The sequence below is a fragment of the Ceratotherium simum genome, chromosome 12 (genome assembly GCF_057802395.1).
Source record: "Ceratotherium simum simum isolate JZ-2026a chromosome 12, ASM5780239v1, whole genome shotgun sequence".
NCBI classification, from domain to species: domain Eukaryota; kingdom Metazoa; phylum Chordata; class Mammalia; order Perissodactyla; family Rhinocerotidae; genus Ceratotherium; species Ceratotherium simum.
In genome coordinates this window covers 27,426,535-27,448,285 of record NC_141911.1, presented here as the reverse complement: position 1 = coordinate 27,448,285, position 21,751 = coordinate 27,426,535, and the positions used below count along the sequence as shown (strand labels likewise).

Here is a 21,751-nt window from a genome sequence, read left to right as displayed (position 1 = left end):
AGAGTCTCGGAAGTGGTCCTTTGAACCAGGTCTCAGAAGTGCGTTCAGTGGTCTAGAGAGACCTTCTTGGGAGAAGGAACAGTACATACAGGGACACAGAGAGGTGAAGGGGCCTGGCCTGATGTTATGAACGTGATGGTAAGTTGAGTGCGACTGGCCTGTGGTGTGGGTCAGAGTGATGAATAAGAGAAGAGGCGGGCTACAATCATACTTGTTTGTGAATGTGTTGTTAAAAAAATCGGTCTTGATTCTTTAGGCAACTGGAAATGAGTTTTTTCCTCCTAAATAACATTTTATTTTGGAAAATTACAAATGTTCACAATGTTAGAGACAATAGTATAACAGATCCCCATGTATTCATTATCCAACATTGTCAACTGATGGCCAATTATGTTTCATGTCTTACTCTCCTCTCGTACCTCTAACTGGATTACTTTGGAGTAAATCCAGACATATCAATTCATCCATAATTATTTTGACATGTATCTTTATCTTTAAGAGATAAAGACTTAAAAAAAAACTTAACCATGTTATCATTAAACTTTAAAAAATAATTTTTTTAAGTATTTTTTTTTAAGGCTCTTTTTTTTTTTATTGCTGTTTTAATAGTTTTTAACATTGTGAAATTTTGGGTTGTACATTTTTGTTTGTCCATCACCATATATATGCCTCCCTTCACCCCTTGTGCCCACCTCCCACCCCCCACCCCCACCTCCATAGCCCCTGGTAACCACAATACAGTTTTCTCTATCCATGTGTTGGTTTATATTCCACATATGAGTGAGATCATACAGTGTTTGTCTTTCTCCTTCTGGCTTACTTCACTTAACATAATACCCTCCAGGCCCATCCATGTTGTTGCAAATGGGACGATTTTGTCTTTTTTTATGGCTGAGTAGTATTCCATTGTATATATATACCACATCTTCTTGATCCAGTCGTCAGTTGAGGGACACTTAGGTTGCTTCCACTTCTTGGCTATGGTGAATAATGCTGCAGTGAACATAGAGGTGCATAAGCCTCTTTGGATTGTTGATTTCAGGTTCGTTGGATAGATTCCCAGTAGTGGGATGGCTGGATCATAGGGCATCTCTATTTTTAATTCTTTGAGGAATCTCCATACCGTTTTCCATAGAGGCTGCACCAGTTTGCATTCCCACCAGCTGTATATGAGGGTTCCTGTTTCTCCACACCCTCTCCAACATTTGTTGTTTTTTGTTTTGGTGATTATAGCCATTCTAAGGGGCGTGAGGTGATATCTTAGTGTTGTTTTGATTTGCATTTCCCTGATGATTAGTGATGTTGAACATCTTTTCATGTGCCTATTGGCCATCTGTATATCTTCTTTGGAGAAGCGTCTCTTCATTTCCTCTGCCCATTTTTTGATCGGGTTGTTTGTTTTTTTGTTGTTCAGTTGTGTGAGTTCTTTTTATATTATGGAGATTAACTCCTTGTCAGATGTATGTTTTGCAAATATTCTCTCCAGCTGGTGGGTTGTCTGTTCATCTTGATTCTGGTTTCGTTTGTCTCTTAACCATGTTATCATTAAACTTTAAAAAATAATTTTTTAATATGAAAATATTCAGATTTATTTGTCTCAAAAAAATGTTTTTTGCCCTTTGTTTCTTTGAATCAAGATCTGAATAAGGTTCATCCATTTTGATTGGTTGGTATCTTTAAGTCTCTTTTAATCCGTAGCTTGACGGCCACTTTTCTTGTCTTTTTTTAATAACTTAAATGTTTATCATCTTTAAATTATAATATTCTTGTATACCTGTCTGCACAATAGAGAGAGCCCTAACTTTGGGAAGGATACATGTTAAATCTCTGCTCAAAGTCTCCCCAGTTGAACCTGTACCTGTTATAAGTGTTTGTTCTTCTGTTTCATACTGACTAGCCTTCGTATCCTACCACTGTCACAGTCTTTTTTTAATTTTATTTTGTTATTTTTTTTTTATTGAGGTAACATTGGTTTATAACATTATATAAATTTCAGGTGATGGTCACTTTTCAAGCAGCAAAATGACGTGACCAAATGCCTCCCAACCCCACTCATCCCCTCAAAGATAATATCTGTGCCTGTATGAAGATATGAAGAGTGGATTAGATTGAGTGGATGGGCAGGCAGATAGCTAGGAGACATTTGCAGTAATCTGAGGTGCTAATGCTTGAACAGAGACAAAGACCGAAGGAATGGGGGAGTCAGGGATGGATTTTACAAGAAGATACAGGTGGATATGATGTAGGATGATTCCTAGGTTGTAATTTATGAAACTATGACATCTAGGGGCTGTTTAGCAGGCAATTATAAATATCCACCTACAGCTTAAAAGAACATACATCAAATATGGAAGAATAGTAAATAACCAAGACATACTGATAGAAAACTAACACCAGGGGCAAATGCCATTAACATATTTATTCTTGAAGAAATTAAGATGTAAATAACTCTATTTGTTTCTTTTAGGAGCAATTAAAAGCTATCAGTGGAATGGGTATACAGATATCAGAGTTGGAAATCTCTGATGAATATTACTGACATTTACTGACATAGTCTAGTGGCAGTAAGCATCAACTTTCTATTATTTTGTCCTTCCCCCCAAAACATAGTTTTGGTAGGGTTGATGATGAGGTGACAGCAAACATTTGACAAGTACTTCCTATGTCTCACATACTCTAAGTGCTTAATGTGCATTAATTACTCCTTATAGCTGTCTTGTGAGGTAGATATTTTCATCACCCCAACTTTACACATGAAGGAATGGAAACTTTGAGAGGAAAAGGAACTTGCCCAAGGTCTTACTGTTGAAGTGGGATCCGAATTTGAGCCCAAGACATTGTGATTCTGCAGCTTTAGCTCTTACCCCACTCTCCAGCCTTTTCCAGCCTTGTTCATGCCACCATAAAAAATGTCACGACAGGGGCCAGCCCTGTCGCCTAGTGGTTAAGTTTAGCACATTCCGCTTCAGTGGCCTGGGTTTGGTTCCTGGGCATGGACCTGCACCACTCAGCAGCGGCCATGCTGTGGCAGCGACCCACATGCAAAATAGAGGAAGATGGGCACAGATGTTAGCTCAGGGCAAATCTTCCTCAGCAAAAAAACCACAAAAAAACAAAAAAAAAAAAACAAAAAAAGGCACCATAAAAAGTGATAATGCTTGTGTACATGTTGGCGTCAGCATATCATCTCTCTTTGCTGCTAGCCTCCCCAAGGGGTAATAGTGGCAACTGAACCCACCAACAGTTCTGCCTACATTATCCTGACTCCCTAACAATTATTATTTATTATTCATTTCAATTGAAGGTAGAATGCAGTGTCTTTAAATTTACTTTTTTTTTTTAAGTCAGTTTAGACAGTGAATGTGAGCTATGCTAATAATGCAAAGCTCACGTTCCTTAGGTAATCCTAAATTGAATGCATTTAGGCTAGAATTTGTAGCTAGTGTTGATTGTAGCAATTGCTCATTTTGACCAGTTAGAATTAGGTGACAGTGTTAGTAAGCAATGAAAAGCTTGTGGATATTCGATAGATCATGATTTCATAAGACCAAAAATGCACAGAGACTAATTGTAGATTCACTTAATCAGATTCCTAGTATTTGGCCAATCTTGTGGGGAAGGGTAATTGAAGCCTTTTCTTCTGTGATCCTTGAACAGACATGCTTCTGCTCGTATCAGTTTTTGTAAGTGCAGTTTTGAAAATTAAAGAACACTTGTATTTGTGGTATATATAAATCTATGATAACGTAATAATACCACCCTGCTTTTGGGGTCCTGTTGTTACTACCTCATGGGGGAGATGACTTGTCTCTTCTTGTTCTCCCTTGAGTGTAAAGAACATAATGTAGTCAGAATATCAAAGACTTTCAGACTTTGGTTTTATGACCAAAAGATGAGTAGCTATTTTCCTTATTATGTTTGTGTGCTGGTCACTTGTAAGTCTATGGTGTTAATAATTTCACCAGGTAAATGTAATAATCTTGATCCACCTCTGTACCTCATTTTTCTCATCTATAAAATGGAAACAATAATAATAGTACATACTGTTTAGTGTTGATGTGAGGATAAGATGCAATATTATATATAAAGTACTTAGAACAGTGCATGTATAATAAATGCACAAAAATGTTAGCTGCTAACATCATTGTCATTGTCATCGTTTTGATAATTTACATTTTGGTCTCCCAATTTTTTTAGTTGCTTTAAACTTTTTTTAGGAAAGAATTATTATAGTGGTGCTCTAACTCCCATGGTGTTATCTTTGTAACATAAACCAACAGAATGACAAAAATCCCATTTTAAATTGTATTGAGATTAGGGGAAGAGTTGTGGTTCTGATAAAATTGAGTTTTTAAAAATTTAGAATTGCCCATTTAGAATCTAAGTTGTATTTGTTTGCCTTGGAAAGTTGGATAAAATTTGTTGAACTTTACACACTGAACAAGAATGTTGAGTAATTTCTGCCTTCCTTTCATTTATTATCTACTATAGGCTAGATATTTTGCTGGCTTAGAGATAATATAAATTCCTAACCTGAGGGACTTAATTTAGAGATAACTTTCTTTAAGAATTTAATCTGAAATGAGATAAATAGGTATGTCCGTTCAGCTTTAGTATTTTTTTAATGGCCAGCCATATGTAGTTGTATTTAAAGTGCTAAAAACTTTTAGATCAGAAATTCAACCATTAAAAGAATTTTTTTTTCCTTTGTGAGGAAGATCAGCCCTGACCTAATGTCCATGCCACTCCTCCTCTTTTTGCTGAGGAAGACTGGCCCTGGGCTAACAACCGTGCCCATCTTCCTCCACTTTATATGGGACGCCGCCACAGCATGTCTTGACCAGCAGTGCATCAGTGCGCGGCCGGGCTCAGGACCTGCGAACCCGGCCCCGGCAGTGAAGCGTGCGCACTCAACTGACGGGGCCGGCCCCTAAAAGAATTTTTTAAATGTGCACACACACACATACCCACACTATGAACATGTGTAACTCTGTCCCTCAATATCCACTTTCCACATACATGTCTGACTGAATGCTTTAGTTTCCAAGAGAGTTTTCATAGCAGTTTGTTAAGGGGTTTATTTCGCCTTATTGCAGGAGAGGAGATTGTTCCTCCGCAAATAGAGCTGCATTGAGGCCTATGGAGTCTTTTAAAGCATTTTCATTTAAATCTGTAAGTGTGCAATTTTAGAACTTCAAGCCTCAGCTGTGCGCTCATTGCTTTTAGCAGTCTCTCTGCTTGTTGACTTGGTTTCCTGTTTTCACAGCAGCTGTCCAACCGTCACTTCTCTGCGAGGCGACCAACCCACTGCTGTCCCTTTTGCTCTCCCACTCCTCCTCCTCCCACTTTGCCTCAAGCTTGACTTTTGTTCTCAGATGCCCCAATTTATCTGTAGCTGCATTTGCCTCTAGTCTCACTCATCCCCCTGGGAGGAAGAGATGTCCTTTGTCCTGCACAGTGTGGTTCTTCCTGTTCTCACCTGTGTTGTCCACCTCTCCTCCTGTCCCCTGTGCTACAGACTGTCTTCCATCCTTAGGAACACTCTCCCTTGACTCCTTGGCCCATATCCAGTTATTGTGCTACTTCTTCCTTCCTGATGTGGCCAAGCTTTTATTTAATTCTATGTTAATAGTCTTGTTTATAAAGTATTACAAAAGAACTCATCTCCTACCTAGGTTGCTTTAGTTTTTTTGTTTTTGTTTTTTTAACAGACAAAATACTTCAAATCTCCTTTCCTTTCTTCCCCAGCAAGATGTAACCACTATTTTGAAGTATCCTTCTTATCCATGTTTCCATAATCTTACTGTACTTGTATGTGTGTATAAAGAAAATGGTGAAGCCTAGGGTTTTCATTTACCTAAAAGAATGATATCTTTAAAGAAGTAACCTCTGCATAGAACTGTAGTACAAGAATGTTCAACCACCAAGCTTGGCACATCATGATGTACACGTGTGCTGTGTGTAAGTATGAAAATTCAAATAGACACACATATCCACATACAGATATACTTAAGAAGATTGTTGTATGTACGTATGGTGACACTTTAAGGATTCTTGGCAATAATGCTATTTTTATATTTACTATTAGTCTTTAAATGAAGATGTTTTATTTTTGTGGTGAATAGAACAGTAGTTAAATAAAAACATTAAAAAATGTATTTAGTCTGTTAACTCCATCAGGGCAGGGACTGTGTGTTTCAAGTTTACATTTGCCATGCCCAGCAAAGAAATTTGCATTTAGTCTGTTCTCTGTTGTTATTTTTTGAATTTATTTCAAAGGAAGATACTCCTTTGATAGATTGACAGGTGATGGTGTAACTTCCTAATAAAGCAGCTGACTGCACATTAGGTGTTAGATTCTTTGTATCAATTTTCTGTGAAACTACTTAGTAAATAAAAACCTCTGAACTCCTCTTAGATATAGCTATTTCAAGTAATGTATAAGTTGATAAATAAGGCTTACTTCCTGTGCTTCCTGATAAGTGTGGGCTAGGGGCACTGTCACCTGGCAGTGTAGTTACAGTCGCTTGAGACCTGTGTTTAGTGGGTCGGGCAGATGTGGCTTTGAATTTGCCTCTGTCTCCAGATGTCTTAAAGTTACTTCGACATTTTTGAGTACCAGTTTTCTCTAGATAAGGAACAGGTTTGTTGTGAAAATGAAATTGCAGTGCATAACTCTAAAACACACAGATTGGTAAATTAATTTCATGACTCACTGGTAGTTTTGAAAAGAGTCAATTTTTCAGATTTGGCTGCTCTTTTAAATTTGGTGAATTGTTCCTTGAACCCTTGGATAAATCCCTCCACCTTCAGTATAGCAGAATCATTGATTGATGTAGTGTAACAAATATGTAATCTGCAGTGAAATTTTTCTTTCATTCAAGAAAAAGAGTTTGTTGAATAATTTCATAGCTCCCAAGGCATCACTGCTTCACTTTTTTTTTTTTTTCTCTGAGCAAGATTTGCTCTGAGCTAACATCTGTTGCCAATCTTCCTCTTTTTGCTTGAGGAAGATTTGCCCTAACTAACTTCTGTGCCGATCTTCCTCTACTTTGTATGTGGGTTGCCACCACAGCATGGCTGATGAGTGGTGTAGGTCTGCGCCCGTGAACCCGGGCTGCAGAAGTGGAGTGCTCTGAACTTAACCACTCGGCCACAGGTCTGGCCACAGGTCTGGACCCCTCATTTCATTTTTAAAATGAATTTTATAAATTTAAGAATGACTGCATGAATGAGCCTACAGAATTTTTTACTTCGCTAGTTCTTTGTAGTTTATATTGTTCACTCTGCAGGTTAAGTGAATTATCATGATTTTTTAAAAATGGATGTCCATGGGCCGGCCCCGTGGCTTTAGCGGTTAAGTGCGCGCGCTCTGCTGCTGGTAGCCCGGGTTCGGATCCCGGGTGCGCACCAACGCACCGCTTCTCCGGCCACGCTGAGGCTGCGTCCCACATGCAGCAACTAGAAGGATGTGCAGCTGTGACATACAACTATCTACTGGGGCTTTGGGGGGAAAAAATAAATAAATAAAATCTTAAAAAAAAAAATGGATGTCCATTATATCCTCTATATTTTCAAAATATTAATATTTTTTCCAAAATTACAGTATTTTCAAAATAAATATTTTAATATATTCAAAATAAAATATTTTCAAAATAAAGCTAAAATATCCTTAATATTTCATCAATTTTCTGAGTTCTTATTGATGTTATTGACTTATCCTATTTGTTGGTTGCAAGCTCTTGTAACTGAGTTGCTGTTGATTGGAGAATAAGGATTTTTTGAAAAACTTAATGTTAAAATGGTGCTTTTTTTTTCCTTCAGAGTTTTTAATTATAGAAGTGAAGTAACTTCCTTACAATTTAGAACTTCTAGGAATAGGAAAAAAGTTACCCTCTACTTTTTAAATGTGTTGTTTTCTTAAGTGTGAGAATTTATGTATATTTATATATTTATATGTAATTAAATATTATGAAATATATTTTTATAATAAAATATTGCTGTTCTATAGGTTAAAAGTGTAAATACCAAAACCTTTAACTTTTGGTAGAGTTCTTTCTAAAATACGTTCCACACTTTGTCTTAGTAAAAATGGTGTACCTTTCTTTTGACCAGGTATAGTTAGGGTTGGTTACTACGCTATGTTGCATTAATTTATGTAGTGAGCTTACTTTGTGCCACAGGCCATACAAAAACAAATAATACACATTTTGTCTTTGAGCTTATAGCTTAGAGCCCCAGCAGAGGAGCAAAAAAACTACAAATAATTATTAAACTTTTTGATAAATCCAGTAATAGGTAATGTAACGTATTTGTGAAAAAGATTAAAATTGTTGTGTATCTGAAAAGCCATCTGCATATTGGAAGGTGGCCATTGTTAGAGCTTCTTTTTTTAAGCCGTGGAACACTTTGTTCATAGGAAATCCTACTCAATAGCTGCTATGGTTGAAAGAGGATTGGACAGTGTGCACTCCCAAGGGGCTCAGCAGTATGTATTGAAAACTCTGATCTGAACTAACTGCTGGATCCTGCAAAAGGGTAGAGGATAACTTATCATAAATAAGCAAAGTTATTTTCACTTTTTGGCTATTTCACTATTTGGTTTTTGGCATGATCATATATTCGAGTGTACAAGTCTAAGCAGGTAGACTTATGTCTACCTAAGCAGGTAGACATAGAAACAGTATAGGGGAGCAAAAATGAGACCCTGAACTTCAGCAAAGGGCTTCGATTAATAGAGGCTTCGGAGAGGAACCAATAGAATGTGATGGTAGCTTGTGGAAAGGGAGAGACTTCCGGGAAGACTTCTCTTCTGGTTTTAGCCTTTGGTTGGATGATGTTGCTGAGGCAGTGGATACAGGAAAAGCGACAGGTGTTTTCTAGTTTTGGTCACTAGTGGCTGGTTCTCTGGGATTCCTTGCTAGCTGTCTCCACTTAGTTATTGGAACTTTTGTTTTATTTCCCTTTCTGGTTTTTTATCTCAAGGTGTGGAGTCAATAGCCCTAGGGTGTAAGGATCCTGTCTCCTTTTCTCCCTGAGGCCAACAGTTTTGTCGTTTGAATATGGGATAACGTCCTGGGTAGTATAATGCAATCTTTCTTTCTAAAATATCCAAAAATTTATGTTGATGGTCTGTGTGGTCTCAATTGTACCTCACCCCTCTGTGATTGCTGTATCACCACCTCTTCCCTGAATGGGCTTCCTAACCACTCACTATTGGACATTTCACCAGTGCTCCTATTACCCATCCTTATTTACCATGTGATTGCCATCTCTTTACTTCTCTGTGTTCTAATGCCCTTGTTAATCTTGCCCGTATAAAGCATTGTAGAGATGCTGCTTCACTCCCCTGGGTCACTTCCGGCTTGTGCTAATGCCATATGGCACTTGAGCTTCTCAAGTGGGAGGAATCCCATCTTGTAGCCCTGACGCCCTTGTCACGCCATATTTCATCCGGATCATCTCGAAAGCTCTAACTTCTCGTCCCAAATTGTTTGGATTTTGCATAGGTTCCATTCATTCAATTTCTATTTGTCCCCCACCGCCCCTAACACATACACACAGACTTAGATGTCTGTGTTTGTGGCTGTCAGGAGACCTGGTTTGAGCTGGATGTTATGCTAGCTCAGTACCCTCTGCCCACAGCCACCTCCTGCCACTCCCGTTTTGTTACAAGTCTTTTCTCAGTCTTCTTTGCTTTCATTGCCGTAAGCAGTCTTTTTGGCTGATTGGGCTCCACTTAACTTTTCACATTGTATTAACAGCTGAGTAAAGTAGCTTTTTCATGTTACTTTTTTGCCTCCTAATAATCGTCTTTGCTGAGTTAATCAGTTTTCTTTTGATTTATTAGATTATTATTCTGTCAGCCCCCGTTGTCAACTTCAACTTGATCACTGTATTGGCTTCCTGCTTTATTAGTAGGGAATGTGGAGCAGCACACACAGCTCCTTCATGTGGGGACATCGCCACCTTGTGGACTTCTAGGATATTGCTATGGAAGTTCTTTAAGTCGACCTTCCTTTTTCCAGTTACTGGTAAATTGAAACTCACATCTTTGACTTTCAGACACTTTAATACCATACTCTGAGTTGGTGTCTATTCAATTATTAATTTGTTCATTAGGAAAAGATCTGAGTGCCAATCAAGCATTATGTGTGTATATATTGGGGGTACTGATGAGTTAGAGGAGTTTAAAAGCTGATGGGGAAGACTCCTAAAATAAATAATTATGACACTTTGGCAACTGCATAATGCAAGCATGTATGTACAAAGTGAGACTCCTAAAATAAATAATTATGACACTCTGGCAACTGCATAATGCGAGCATGTATGTACAAAGTGCTCTGGGAACTCAGGAGAAAAATGACTCACTTTATTTGGAAGATACTAAAACACTTCTCAGAGGAAGTGGTAGTTAACCTAGATTTCAAAGGATGAGTAATAAATTTACTAGATAAAAGGTACTATTTAGAACCTGGAAATGCAGGTTTATTCCAAGGCCCTGAGGCATAGGTCGGAAAAAAGTGTAGTATGGCTGAACAGGGTGAAGTTTGCAGTATAGGATTTGTTGGGGTTAGGAGCAGAAAGTAAAGTTGTAGGTTAACCCTTTCAGAGATGGTTGTAAGAGAAGAAAAGAGATGAAGAAAACTAGTATTTTTTTATGTACCTGTTATGCAAGGTACTGCATATATACTGTTTCATTAAATCAAAGTATCATTGTGAAGAAGGTACTGATATCCTCATTTTCTGTTGAGGAACTAGAATCTCAGAATTTAACCCACTAGGATCACGTGGCTAGTATGAAAGAACATGTTCTAAAACCTTTGCTCTTTGCGTGGCAACATATTGCTTCCTTCATGTGCTATGCCAAGGGGTTTGGGCTTTCTCCTGTTAAGGAGCCATGGTTTGTAAGCAGAACATGTCAAGATCTGATTTACCTGAGCAAATGATAACTGAAATATTGCCCAGTTTCTACTAGGTACAGCACACAGTTCCTGCCTAAAAGGAGGTTCAGTGTAGTTGGAAGAAGATATGTAGATATCTCAGGAATAAGAAATCAATAGAGAAAAACATAAAATTGGATAAGAATTTTGGAGTTTGGAAAACAGCGAGTGAGAAGATTTTATTAAAGAGGTAGGTTTGAGCCATTCCTTTAAGGTCCGACGTGATTTAGGTGGAGAGAGGCAGACATCTCGGACAGATTGGCAGAGTTGGGAAAAAATGGACAGGAAAGCAGCCCATAGGCAGTGGTGGGTTTGTGTTGAGGAGTAGAAGGAAATAAGGTGGGAAAAGAGTGGGACCATTGCCATTCTGGCTTAGATTTGGAATAATGTGCAATAGGGACCGTAATTTTTTATTGCTTGAGAGGCCTTCTATCTGATTATGCCAGAAGCTAAATTGATCATATTGTGATGGTCTGTTTATATCTTATTTGCTTGTTTTGTTTTGTTTGGCTTTATTCATTTCCTCCCTGTAGCTGAAAACCAAAAATAGGAGCCTTTCGGAGTGCCTTGTCTTACACCTGGCTTTTGTGGCTTTCATTTTGTCGATTATAGAATGGGATGTATTGGAATCAAATCAATTGTCCATTGCAGTTCTTAGCTCAGTTTAAAAATTGTAGGTCTTTTCTAAGTGTCCATTTTGGCTGATCAGAGAGACTTGTAAAGTACCACTTTGCTATATGTCCCCCTTTAATCTTCGGGTTTCTCTTTTGTACCCATTACTGGTGGTGTAAGACTTAGGGTGTTTAGAAATGCTCAGTCAGGGTTATTCCAAGATTCAACTTGTGCCATTAGTTCATAATTTTAACCCTTAGCTCATAATTTTAAAACATAAAATAATAATTTGAGAAAAATTAAAATAACCCTGTTGGATACAACACATGCAACTTAATTGCATAGATGTTGATTGCATGATATTGTAGGGTTTTTTTCCTGCCATTTGTTCCTGTTGGGGCTTGACATGGAGGCAGTTTTTCTCAAAGGTTTTCAACGTTGACAAGCCCCATGCATAAGAATTACCTGGGATATTTGTTTAAAAGGCACCGTGATGGATCCCCCACCTAATGACCTGACTAGGATTGGGTGGATAGGTAGAGCCTGCGAACATGGATTTTTAATTCATATCTCAGGTGATCCTTAGGCATATTCAAGCTTGTGTAGCACTGGACAGAATAAAATCTCAGTATTAGTTTTAGGTAATAGTAATAATAATAATAATAGTCAGTCTTCTGTTAGCCAGTTTCATTGCCAGTGTTGTCTGCAAGCGAGATCTTGGATTCAATTTGCTTACCCTTTGAATGTAGAAAAGTTTGATGCTGCTACTGCAAGTTCTGTTCTTAAAACTTCTTTTTCATCTTTAAAAAAAACAAAAAAAAAAATCAGCACTTGGTTCATGCGAAAATGCTGTAAAACCCCTTGGGTAACGGCTGCATGGTGGGAAGGGACTGTTTGCAGACCTTGAAGGGCAGCAGATTGTACCCCACGCTGAAACACTGCCTGCCTGAGGCAGAACCGTAAGTAAAAAAACTGAGCACGGTTAGTCCAGTGATTTCTAATAAAGTCCGGGGAATTTTCTGGATGATTAAGACTAAGTAACACAGATTTTATGGTGGCATCTCACAACAAGGAATTTTCAGAACAGAAACCAAACATGAGTTCTGGGGGGGGGATGGGTGAGAAGAGAGGAGGAGAGGAGGATTTTTCTAGTTTGTAGCTATTTCTAGTATGTCTTTAAAATAAGATTTACTGTTTTGGTATTCTTAGTTCTAATTAGCTTACTTTTATAAAACCTGAATCTTAAAAGAGACAACTCAATAATAAAGAAATTACGATGATCTTATTTGGTGAGGCAGATAGTCAATGCTCACTAAAGTCAATAAATGATTGTTGATTGAATGATCGTTCTCTGCAGATGCCAACTCAAGCAAATGTAGCTCTTGCGAGTTAACATTTGAATTTTTTTGGAAAAGGTAGAGAAACAACCCATCTGTCAGGTAAATGAAATTATAATAAGTGGGAGATATTGAGAGGACCAGTTTCTTTTCTTCACTTCCTTAATCTTTCCCAAGGCTTGGCTAATACATGCAGAATTAACCCTAATTATGGGGTAATCGTTGGGTATCCAGGGTGCTAGAATATTTGCTGTCACAGTATCCAGTTTGGACATTGGTTGCCTTTTACTTCGTGTATGTTTTATGATCAGTGCCAGGAAAGCTGAGTTTACAAGCCTTGTGTTTATTTTTTCCATAGTAATTTTGCTTTCAAAATGGACAGATATGGAATAACTAAAAAGTCAGTGAATGTTCTATTTCTCTATGTCACAGTTAAGCCAGACCATGGTGACATTGATTGTACTTTTTAACATGATAATAAACTACAGAGTAATTATTTGCATTTAATGAGGATTGTTCATTTAATTCTTGCAAAAGTTCTACTAACTTGCCCCAGGCCACGTAGTAAGTGGTGATCTACCTTAATTTCCTATTTTTCTAGATTTTATTTCCCTTGACCAACCTTTCGGTGATAAAGGGAACATTGTAAAAGTTTACAAAATAATTTCTTTTTTCAATGTTTTATTGCTTGTTATTAAAAAAATTTTAAACTACTCTTGTATCTGGCAGAACACATTTTTACTTGACATGTCGGAATTTAATAATAATGCTGTCACCTTATGTTAAGAATGACAAGTAAGCTGTTTTCCCCAAGGGTAAATGATTGTTGATTGCAAAAGCTAATGATAAAAACTGAGGAGAAAAGGGTATAAATTACTTTTGGAAATATTTTGCATTTTCATTTGAGAAATCATTTTACTTCTATGGTTTGATTGGAACTAAACTCTGACAATATTTTCTTTTATGTTTTCTTGTGGCGTTGCTATTGAGGACTAAGTAATGTGAAATTGGTAAAGAGTGGACTTGGGGGAAACAGTGATCAACTGCTGATTTGCTTTGGAAGCAAATAGCAAAATGAGAATGATTAGTGATTGGCGTTTTAAGTCACTTAATTATTCAGAATTGTAAGTAGAATTTAGTGTCCTTTAAAAACTTTTGGAATCCATTTACCAAGGGAAAAAAAGGACTTGGCAGAGATTGCCCAAGACTTCCTTGTAGCACCCATGTGATTCACTGGGATGTGAGGGACGGATAGTATGTAGCTTCCGTGTTGCACTCTGAAAAGAAATGGGTGTGCTCTGTACTTCCTCTCCGCCCCTCCCACTGGCTAGAATGTGAATATTGTGGTGAGATTTGGAGCTGCCACCTCAGAATATGAGGTGGAAGCCATGGGTTGAGGATGACTGAGCCACACAAAAGAAAGAGCCTCCGTCTCCATACATGGAGCCACCATATCAGCTTTGGGCTCCTGGTGCTAAGACTGTTATTATGTGTGTGAGAAAGAAATGAACTTCCTCCTTGGTTAAGCCATTGCTATGTTTAGCTTTTTGTTTTAATAGTAGCTGAGCCTGTATCCTCACTAATAAATTTGATAACGTTGACTCTCTAAAATAAAATAGCTTACACATGGCAAAAAGCAGAGTAAATGAAGGCAAAGCATAAGCAACAAACTGAGGAAAAAGGTATCCACAGCCCTTGTTTTCAAAAAGCTAATTTTTATAAAGTGCTTCTAGATGAGAAAAAGTCCCACAACTTAAGAGAAAATTGGCTAAAAGTTATGAACTGATTTCACAGAAAAAGAAATAGATATGGCTCATAAACATTAAGAAAAAAGACGCCTTTATGATTATAGTAAGAAAAAGAAATAAAAAATAAAATTACACTAAGATAGCATTTTCATCAAAGCAGATTGGGAAAAACCCAAAAGATTGATAAAAAGCCTCAATGATAGAATGCCTCGTGCTCCCCTATGGCTTGCCCGTTCCCCACTCTGCGTCAGCCACACTACACTGGCTTGTTGCTAAGCCGTGTCAGCCTATGCCCTTTGCACTTACTCTGGGATCCTTCGTGCTCTTTGCCTGGAATGCTGATCACTTAGGGATCCTCCTGGCTAACTCATTTCCTTTGATCAAATGTGCTCTTAGTGAGACATAGCCTGACCACCCATTTAAAACTGTAACACTCCCCCCCATTTTCCTTATCCTACACTAATTTTTTCCCCCAGAGTACTGATTTATAATTTACCAATTTGTGGTTTTTATTGTTTATTATCTGTATTGTCCAACGTGAATATAAGCTCCATGAAGGTGGGGATCTTTTTTTGTTATTGTTGTTCCCTGAAGTATCCTAAACACCTAGAACAGCCCTCGTCATAAAATTGTTACACATTTGTTAAGTAAATGTAACAAACTAGGGCTGGCCCGTGGCTTAGCGGTTAAGTACGCGCGCTCCACTGCTGGCTACCCGGGTTCAGATCCCGGGCGCGCACCGATGCACCGCTTCTCCGGCCATGCTGAGGCCGCGTCCCACGTACAGCAACTAGAAGGATGTGCATCTATGACATACAACTATCTACTGGGACTTTGGGGGAAAAAAAAACAAATAAATAAATAATTTAAATGTAACAAACTCTATTAGTAAGTCTGTGGGGAAGCAAGTAGGCAAAGAAGTTGCTAACCACCTGTGGAGGGCGATTTGACAATATTGATCAAAATTAGGTGTATATGCCCTTTAACCCAACAGTTACACTTCTAGTTACTAGTTACAGTTACTATTATATGTAGAGAATTACTCATTGCAGTTTTCATTTTTTTAAAAAAATAATTGCGTACGATTAAAAACAATTGAAACGACCAGCTGTAGGGGATTGCTCAGATCAAATATGGCCTATCTACAAGAAAGCTGTCTTCCAATGAAAAGATCTCTAAGAGTTGTTTCAAAGGAAAGAACACTGTAGAGTGTGCTGTCTTTTCTGTAAAAAGAAAAAAGATGGTGGAGGGAATACGAATGTATATCCATTTTTGTGTGCACGTGCATAAAGAAATTCTGAAAGAATATCCAACAAGTGTGGTGGAGAAATGTCAGAGCTTGGTAGACAGGGGAAGGGTTGGGAAGACTGAGTTTCACTGTTTACCTCTTTATATTTTTTGTTTTATGAAGCAAGGGAAAGTGTTTTAGTTCAAAAAAATTAAACAAAAAATAGAACTTGGAATGGTAGGTGCTATAGGTCTAAGGAATGTTTAAAATATTTAAATATACTGATAAATAACTTTAGCTTATTTGGGGGATAAAAATAATTAAAAAATAATTCCAATAGTTGAATAATGGTATTTTATATACGTGTTTTACACTATTTCATTGTTCTTCATGATTCTAAAAGTAACATGGGTACTGCACTTTGTGCTATATTGTGTTTTGATTTCATTTTGGTTTATAGATAATCATCTGATTCTATTATCTTTTCTTTTCAGTCCTGATGATATTGGGACCTGCTGGTATATCCTTCTCTCTGGGTCCGTGTTCATTAAGGAATCCATGTTTCTTCCAAGAAGCAGGTATTGTATAGACATTCTGTGAGAGATTATCCATGACGTTTGAAATTCTTTTGCAGAATTGAGTTCTTCTGCAGAATTCTTTTCTCTTCCTAGTTCCTCCTCTACTGACACAAAGCAAGGCAGTAGCTTGGGGTGTTGATACATAAATCGTTGAGAAAGGACTATTTTTATGTTGTAAACACTGTTCAGTCTCCTTAACAAGGAGCAAGAACAAAAGACATGCCAGTGACATGTTTATTTGTTACGTGAACATGTCAGCCTAGTTTAGGGCACATTTGTTCATAGGGAATAAAATCTGCCTCTGTAACAGGCCATCTCATAAACATCTAAAGAGAGGCAGAGAAAGTTCACTGAGACCACATGGGATTAGAAATGGAAAGCCAGGAACTGCCATTGACTTTTCTGCCTCTCAGGACCATATGGTCTCTCATTTTTACATCTGTCTGTGGACTGGCTTCCCGCTCTCTAAGGCTATTAGTTTCTTTCTCCCTGTGACTTTGGCTTGTATGTGCCGACTGTTGAGTTATGACCTTATGTCCCTCATGTTTACACAATTTGACTGCAGTGCCTGTGTCTTTTCTTTGGATTCTTCAGGCTACAGTCTGATTCGCTGGGCTGGGGGCAGATGTATACGTAGGTCCAATCAGCTGTGGCCAAAGAAGGTTAGGGTCATCTGTTACATACATGGCTACCTATGTTCAGGTTCCTAGAGGTTATCAGCTACCAAGTTTCAGGAGTTATTTGTTCACCCAATTGTGTATTTTTCACAATTAACTATTTTTATTTTGACTGAAGGTTTTTAAAAAATTTTAACTGATTAAATATCTTTATTTAAAATTACCAAATAAATATTTTATTTAAATTGACTAAATTTATCAAAATGTAGTGATCTTCTCCCCCCTCCCCACCTTCTGTAACCTGTCTCCCAAAAATATTAAAATATGTTCTTGATAAGTAATTCTGAATGGGCCAGGGACATGTTAAGAATCTATTTTAAAGATGTGAATAAATTTTTATAAAAAGTCCGTCAGTGAGACAGGAGAGGTAATTTAAACTGTAGAGACTGATTGGCCTGGGTGTGGTAAAAGAAGGCATTGGGATGGGCCTTTGGTGGCCAGAATGGTAGTGAAAGAGTGCCAGAGGCACATTGCATCTAGTGAAAAACAATCTCTGGTGCCATTCCCATGCCTCTTTGCCCTTCTGCTTCCCCGAGATCAGATTGGCAGGCATTATTTTCTTTGGCAAATGGCCCTACTAGGGAGGGAAGCTCTATTGCCTGTTTGTTGTTCTTATAGTAGCAATAGTCACGGTAATGGTAATAGTGGTGGTGGTAGTAGTAGTAGTAATAGAGGTAGTAATAGTTGTAATAGTAACAAAATGACAATAGAAAAATAGTGAAGGCTTTGATAATGCTTTCTATTTGCCAGGCACCATTTTGAAAGCTTTATATATGTTGAATCATTTAATTTCATAACCCTCCTTTGAGACAGGTGTGATTATTACCTTCATTTTATGACTGAGAAAACTCTGGCAGTAGAGGATGGTGGGTGGTTATGCCCCCTAGAATTCTACCTCGGAGCCTGGAGTCAGCCTGTGAACCAGCTCCTATAATTTTAGAATTCTGTTTCCAGGATGAATGGAGAATGGACAGGCAATACTCTTCCACTCCTTCAAACACAGGACCTACTATTTGGTCCCTTTTTGGAAACTCGAACTCTGCTTCTGAACTTGGAAGAAAGTGTAGGCAAACAATATTTAAGCATTGGCATCTTTTTAAAATCACATATAATTTTAATGTAATAAGTAATAATAATTACTATATAAATTATCGAGGATAAAGAGAAGGAAAAACATCAACTAAAATCTCTCATCTAAGATAATCATTCTTATCAGTATTCTAGTGTTTTTCTCTCTAGTCTTACAAGTATGTATTCCCCATACTTTAGAGCATACTTTGTAAACAATTTAATATCTTGCTTATTTCAATTAAAGAATATGTATATGTATGTGCATTGCCTCATAATATTAAAAACTCTTTATAAAGGCTTACTCTTGTTTAATATTCAGTTATTTGAACTTTCCACAATTTAGTTAATGATTATAAAGGGTAAATTTTTGATATTTTTTATTATAAATAATGCTATAATGAATGTGATTTGAAATTTATGCGTCTTAAAGAAAGCAGAGGTTAGTGACTTCATCATCATCCTGATACAAGATGTACAAGATGTACAAGTTTAGGTTGTACCAGACAAACTAAATCTATAGACTGAGGTCCTAGAACAGTGAAGGAGCCTGTGATGGTCTTTCTTGACTACCAGCCATCATCAGCTAGTCAAGTAACAGCTTGTTCTAACTTCTGGAAAGGGAAGCTAATGTTCAGAAAATTGTTGTTCTAAAGAAAGAGGACTTGCAGTTCAGACCTATTTCATGAACACATTGAACTCTATGTCTAATTATTTTAAAAGATGACATAAGTTGCTCTTTCTCTGGCTGGATGTCAAATGCTTGCAAGTGAGTACTTTAACGGGATGAAGGAAGGAATGGTGTTTCAGACTGAATGACAAGCTAGTACTATATATAGATTATTCCTTCATGTTGCACCTGGTGACATTTGCTCTGTCCAAGTTGTTTATTCCCTTTGGAGTTGTTGCCTTAGGAATAGTACTGAGATTGCTTTAACAAGAAAGAGCCTTTGCTGGTACTATGCTAAAGGCTGACATTAGTGATTCATATATATTTCTCTCTCCAGAAAATATTGAGGTTTGATTTCATTTGGATTAGGTATTGGAAACAGTCTGGTTTTATAAAACAACTAGTTCACAGTTGATTCTCCACATTTACCATGTTTTTATCGTGTTAGCCTGTAAATCGGTTATTACTATATATAATAAGTAACCTGATCATTCTCTTGAAAGTTTCAACTCATTTTGACAGATAATTCACTCTCAACAGTTAGTTTTGAATCAAAGTATGTTGAACAACATTTTCATGTTTTAAACTAATTCTCCTGAAATTGCTTTGACATCTGATATCATCAGGTAAGAAGGGTGGTATGCATTGTAGAAAATCTGTCATTTGGCTTCCAGATTTCATTAGCTTTATTGAATTCCTCAGTTGACATTTAGGTCAGCATTTTATGTTTTATTTTTGTTTTCTTTTTAGACAGATAAGGGTTGTTTTGGTTGCATACTTTTACTTTGGTTGTTCAAACATGAATATTGTTCCTTGATAAGATTGGTAACATTTATGGAGTTTATGAATTCCTTTGTGATTATCAGTGACAGCTTACTCACTCTTCCCCATTCCAAGGAATTTCGGTGATATAAATGTTATTTTTATGAGTTTTATTTTAGGTTTATTAGAAATTTATCAAGTCTTGAAACATTGGTATTTGTACAATGGCTGTAATGTCTCTTATGATGTTGTTACATATAATGTTGCCCTAAGATAGAGCTAAACTCTTATTTGGAGTGCAATTTGTATTCTTGAAGCAAGGTACAATTTATAGTTATGTTTTACTTAAAGTCTTATTTAAAATAAATTCAGTTTTTTTAGATGATCAGAAAGATGGTGAGCAAAGGTAATTGAGGAATGCAACAAAGGTTATTCTCATTCTCATTTAAGAAAATGTCAGAGGGGACATTTGTCATAGATGAATAAGTTGTGCAGGTTTTGTGCTGCATAATTCTACAACGTGCTCTGTACATCCATAGTCATGGTAGTTGATATGTTAAGACAATGACAGGCAGAGGCTAGTGCAGTATCTAGAGGAAGGAGTTTTTTCCCTCTAATTTTTTCAAAGACATCATTTGCAACAGCAGTGGGGCTGGAAAGCAATGAATGAAAATTGTCTTATATCAAGTTGCATGTTTAGAAATGGTTTTTTTAATGTACTTTTGGTTTATTCTACATAATGGGCAGGAAGATAATAATAACATTTATTGCCCTAATGTAGTCTAAATCAGTGTATTTATGGAATTGTAATAGAAATTGTTACATACTTTAAATTTTGTCACTTGTAAAATTACCCCATTCTATGAATGCTGAAGCCTATTTTACAATAAAGTCACAGTATAATAACTTGGACTAATATATTATTTTTTGGTTGCTGGCTTCTTTGAAAGGCTGAGAATTCTAATTTAGATATTAAAGATAGGCTTAGACTGTGTTTCTAAGCTTTCAACTTGCTGTTTGGATTGTTTGTTAGAGAAGGAGACAGTTTACCTAGATTGTATATTAACTCATAGAATTGGAGTCTTTTTCTACTAATTTATCAATCATTTTTACATCTATTTGCAAAAAACAAATAGTATGCTAGGTATTTAAGACATGAAACATTATTGTTATACACACTCTTTGAATTTACATTGGTCACAATCCGGAAAAAAACCATTCCTGTTTAAAACATTGAATCTGATTTTCTCAACAGAGTCAATTTTATCATAGAGGCCTCCAAGGAAGGGCCTTTTAATAGAAATGATCATGCACACCATAGTTAATCATAAACAAATAATGTCTTTATTGCTCTGATAGTTAAAAACTTTCTATATTTTTCATATACAAAGGAACTGGTAAACAATCTCTTCACTTCATATCAATGTGATATCAGGGTAGGGGCTATAAGGTTGAAGGAAAAGATAAGCCCAGGCTGGCCATAAGCCTAGGAACTTGGAAGATGCCAAGAGAAGGGTTGTAATTAAAGCTGGGAGCCAGACGGACTGGGAACAAAGACCTATACAGAGGGGTGGAGGCTTCCAATGCATGGACGTTAGGGTCTAGCTACCAGCTTATGTTAGGCAGCAGACCTAGTAGGTAGAGTAATCTGTGCACTATGTGTCATACGAAATTATGTCTGTAACTGGCAAAGCATTGTCAATGGGAACTGCTATCAAAATTTAGGATTGTTTTGTGGGCTCTTTTCATATTTATGGGTTATTCTGTCTCATTCTAAAATAGGTTTGGTAGAGTTCAGATTTTGAGGCATATTTCCATGTTATTTCAAACATTAGTTGAAACTTGCATTAAGTCCTATTGTATGGTCTCTACATTTAAGTTCTGGAGTATACAAAGGAGGCAAGATGATCTACGCCCTGCTGTCATGTAATTTAATATCTGGCTGGGGAGATGAGGCAGTCGTATGTGAAACACGGTCATTAAATAGTACATTGTAAATTGATATAGCAGAGACCACACGGAATGCAAAATCCCTTCAAAGATAGAGATATTTTAAGGTACGTGGATGGTAATCAAGGGTGACTCTTAAGGAAGTGAATTTTGAGTTGGATTTTTAATTTAGATTGTT

General features: G+C 37.1%; 1 protein-coding gene across 8 annotated transcripts in view; it reads left to right on the top strand.

Annotated features, from left to right (window-relative positions):
- The window catches only part of RAPGEF2 (Rap guanine nucleotide exchange factor 2), a 243,450-nt gene that overhangs the window by 88,066 nt on the left and 133,633 nt on the right, over positions 1-21,751 (top strand). For all 8 annotated transcript variants that reach the window (XM_014780249.2, XM_014780245.2, XM_014780250.2 and 5 more), the window contains exon 4: positions 16,363-16,446. In XM_014780249.2, coding sequence (XP_014635735.1) covers positions 16,363-16,446 — 84 coding nt within the window. The remainder of the gene's footprint in view (positions 1-16,362; positions 16,447-21,751) is intronic.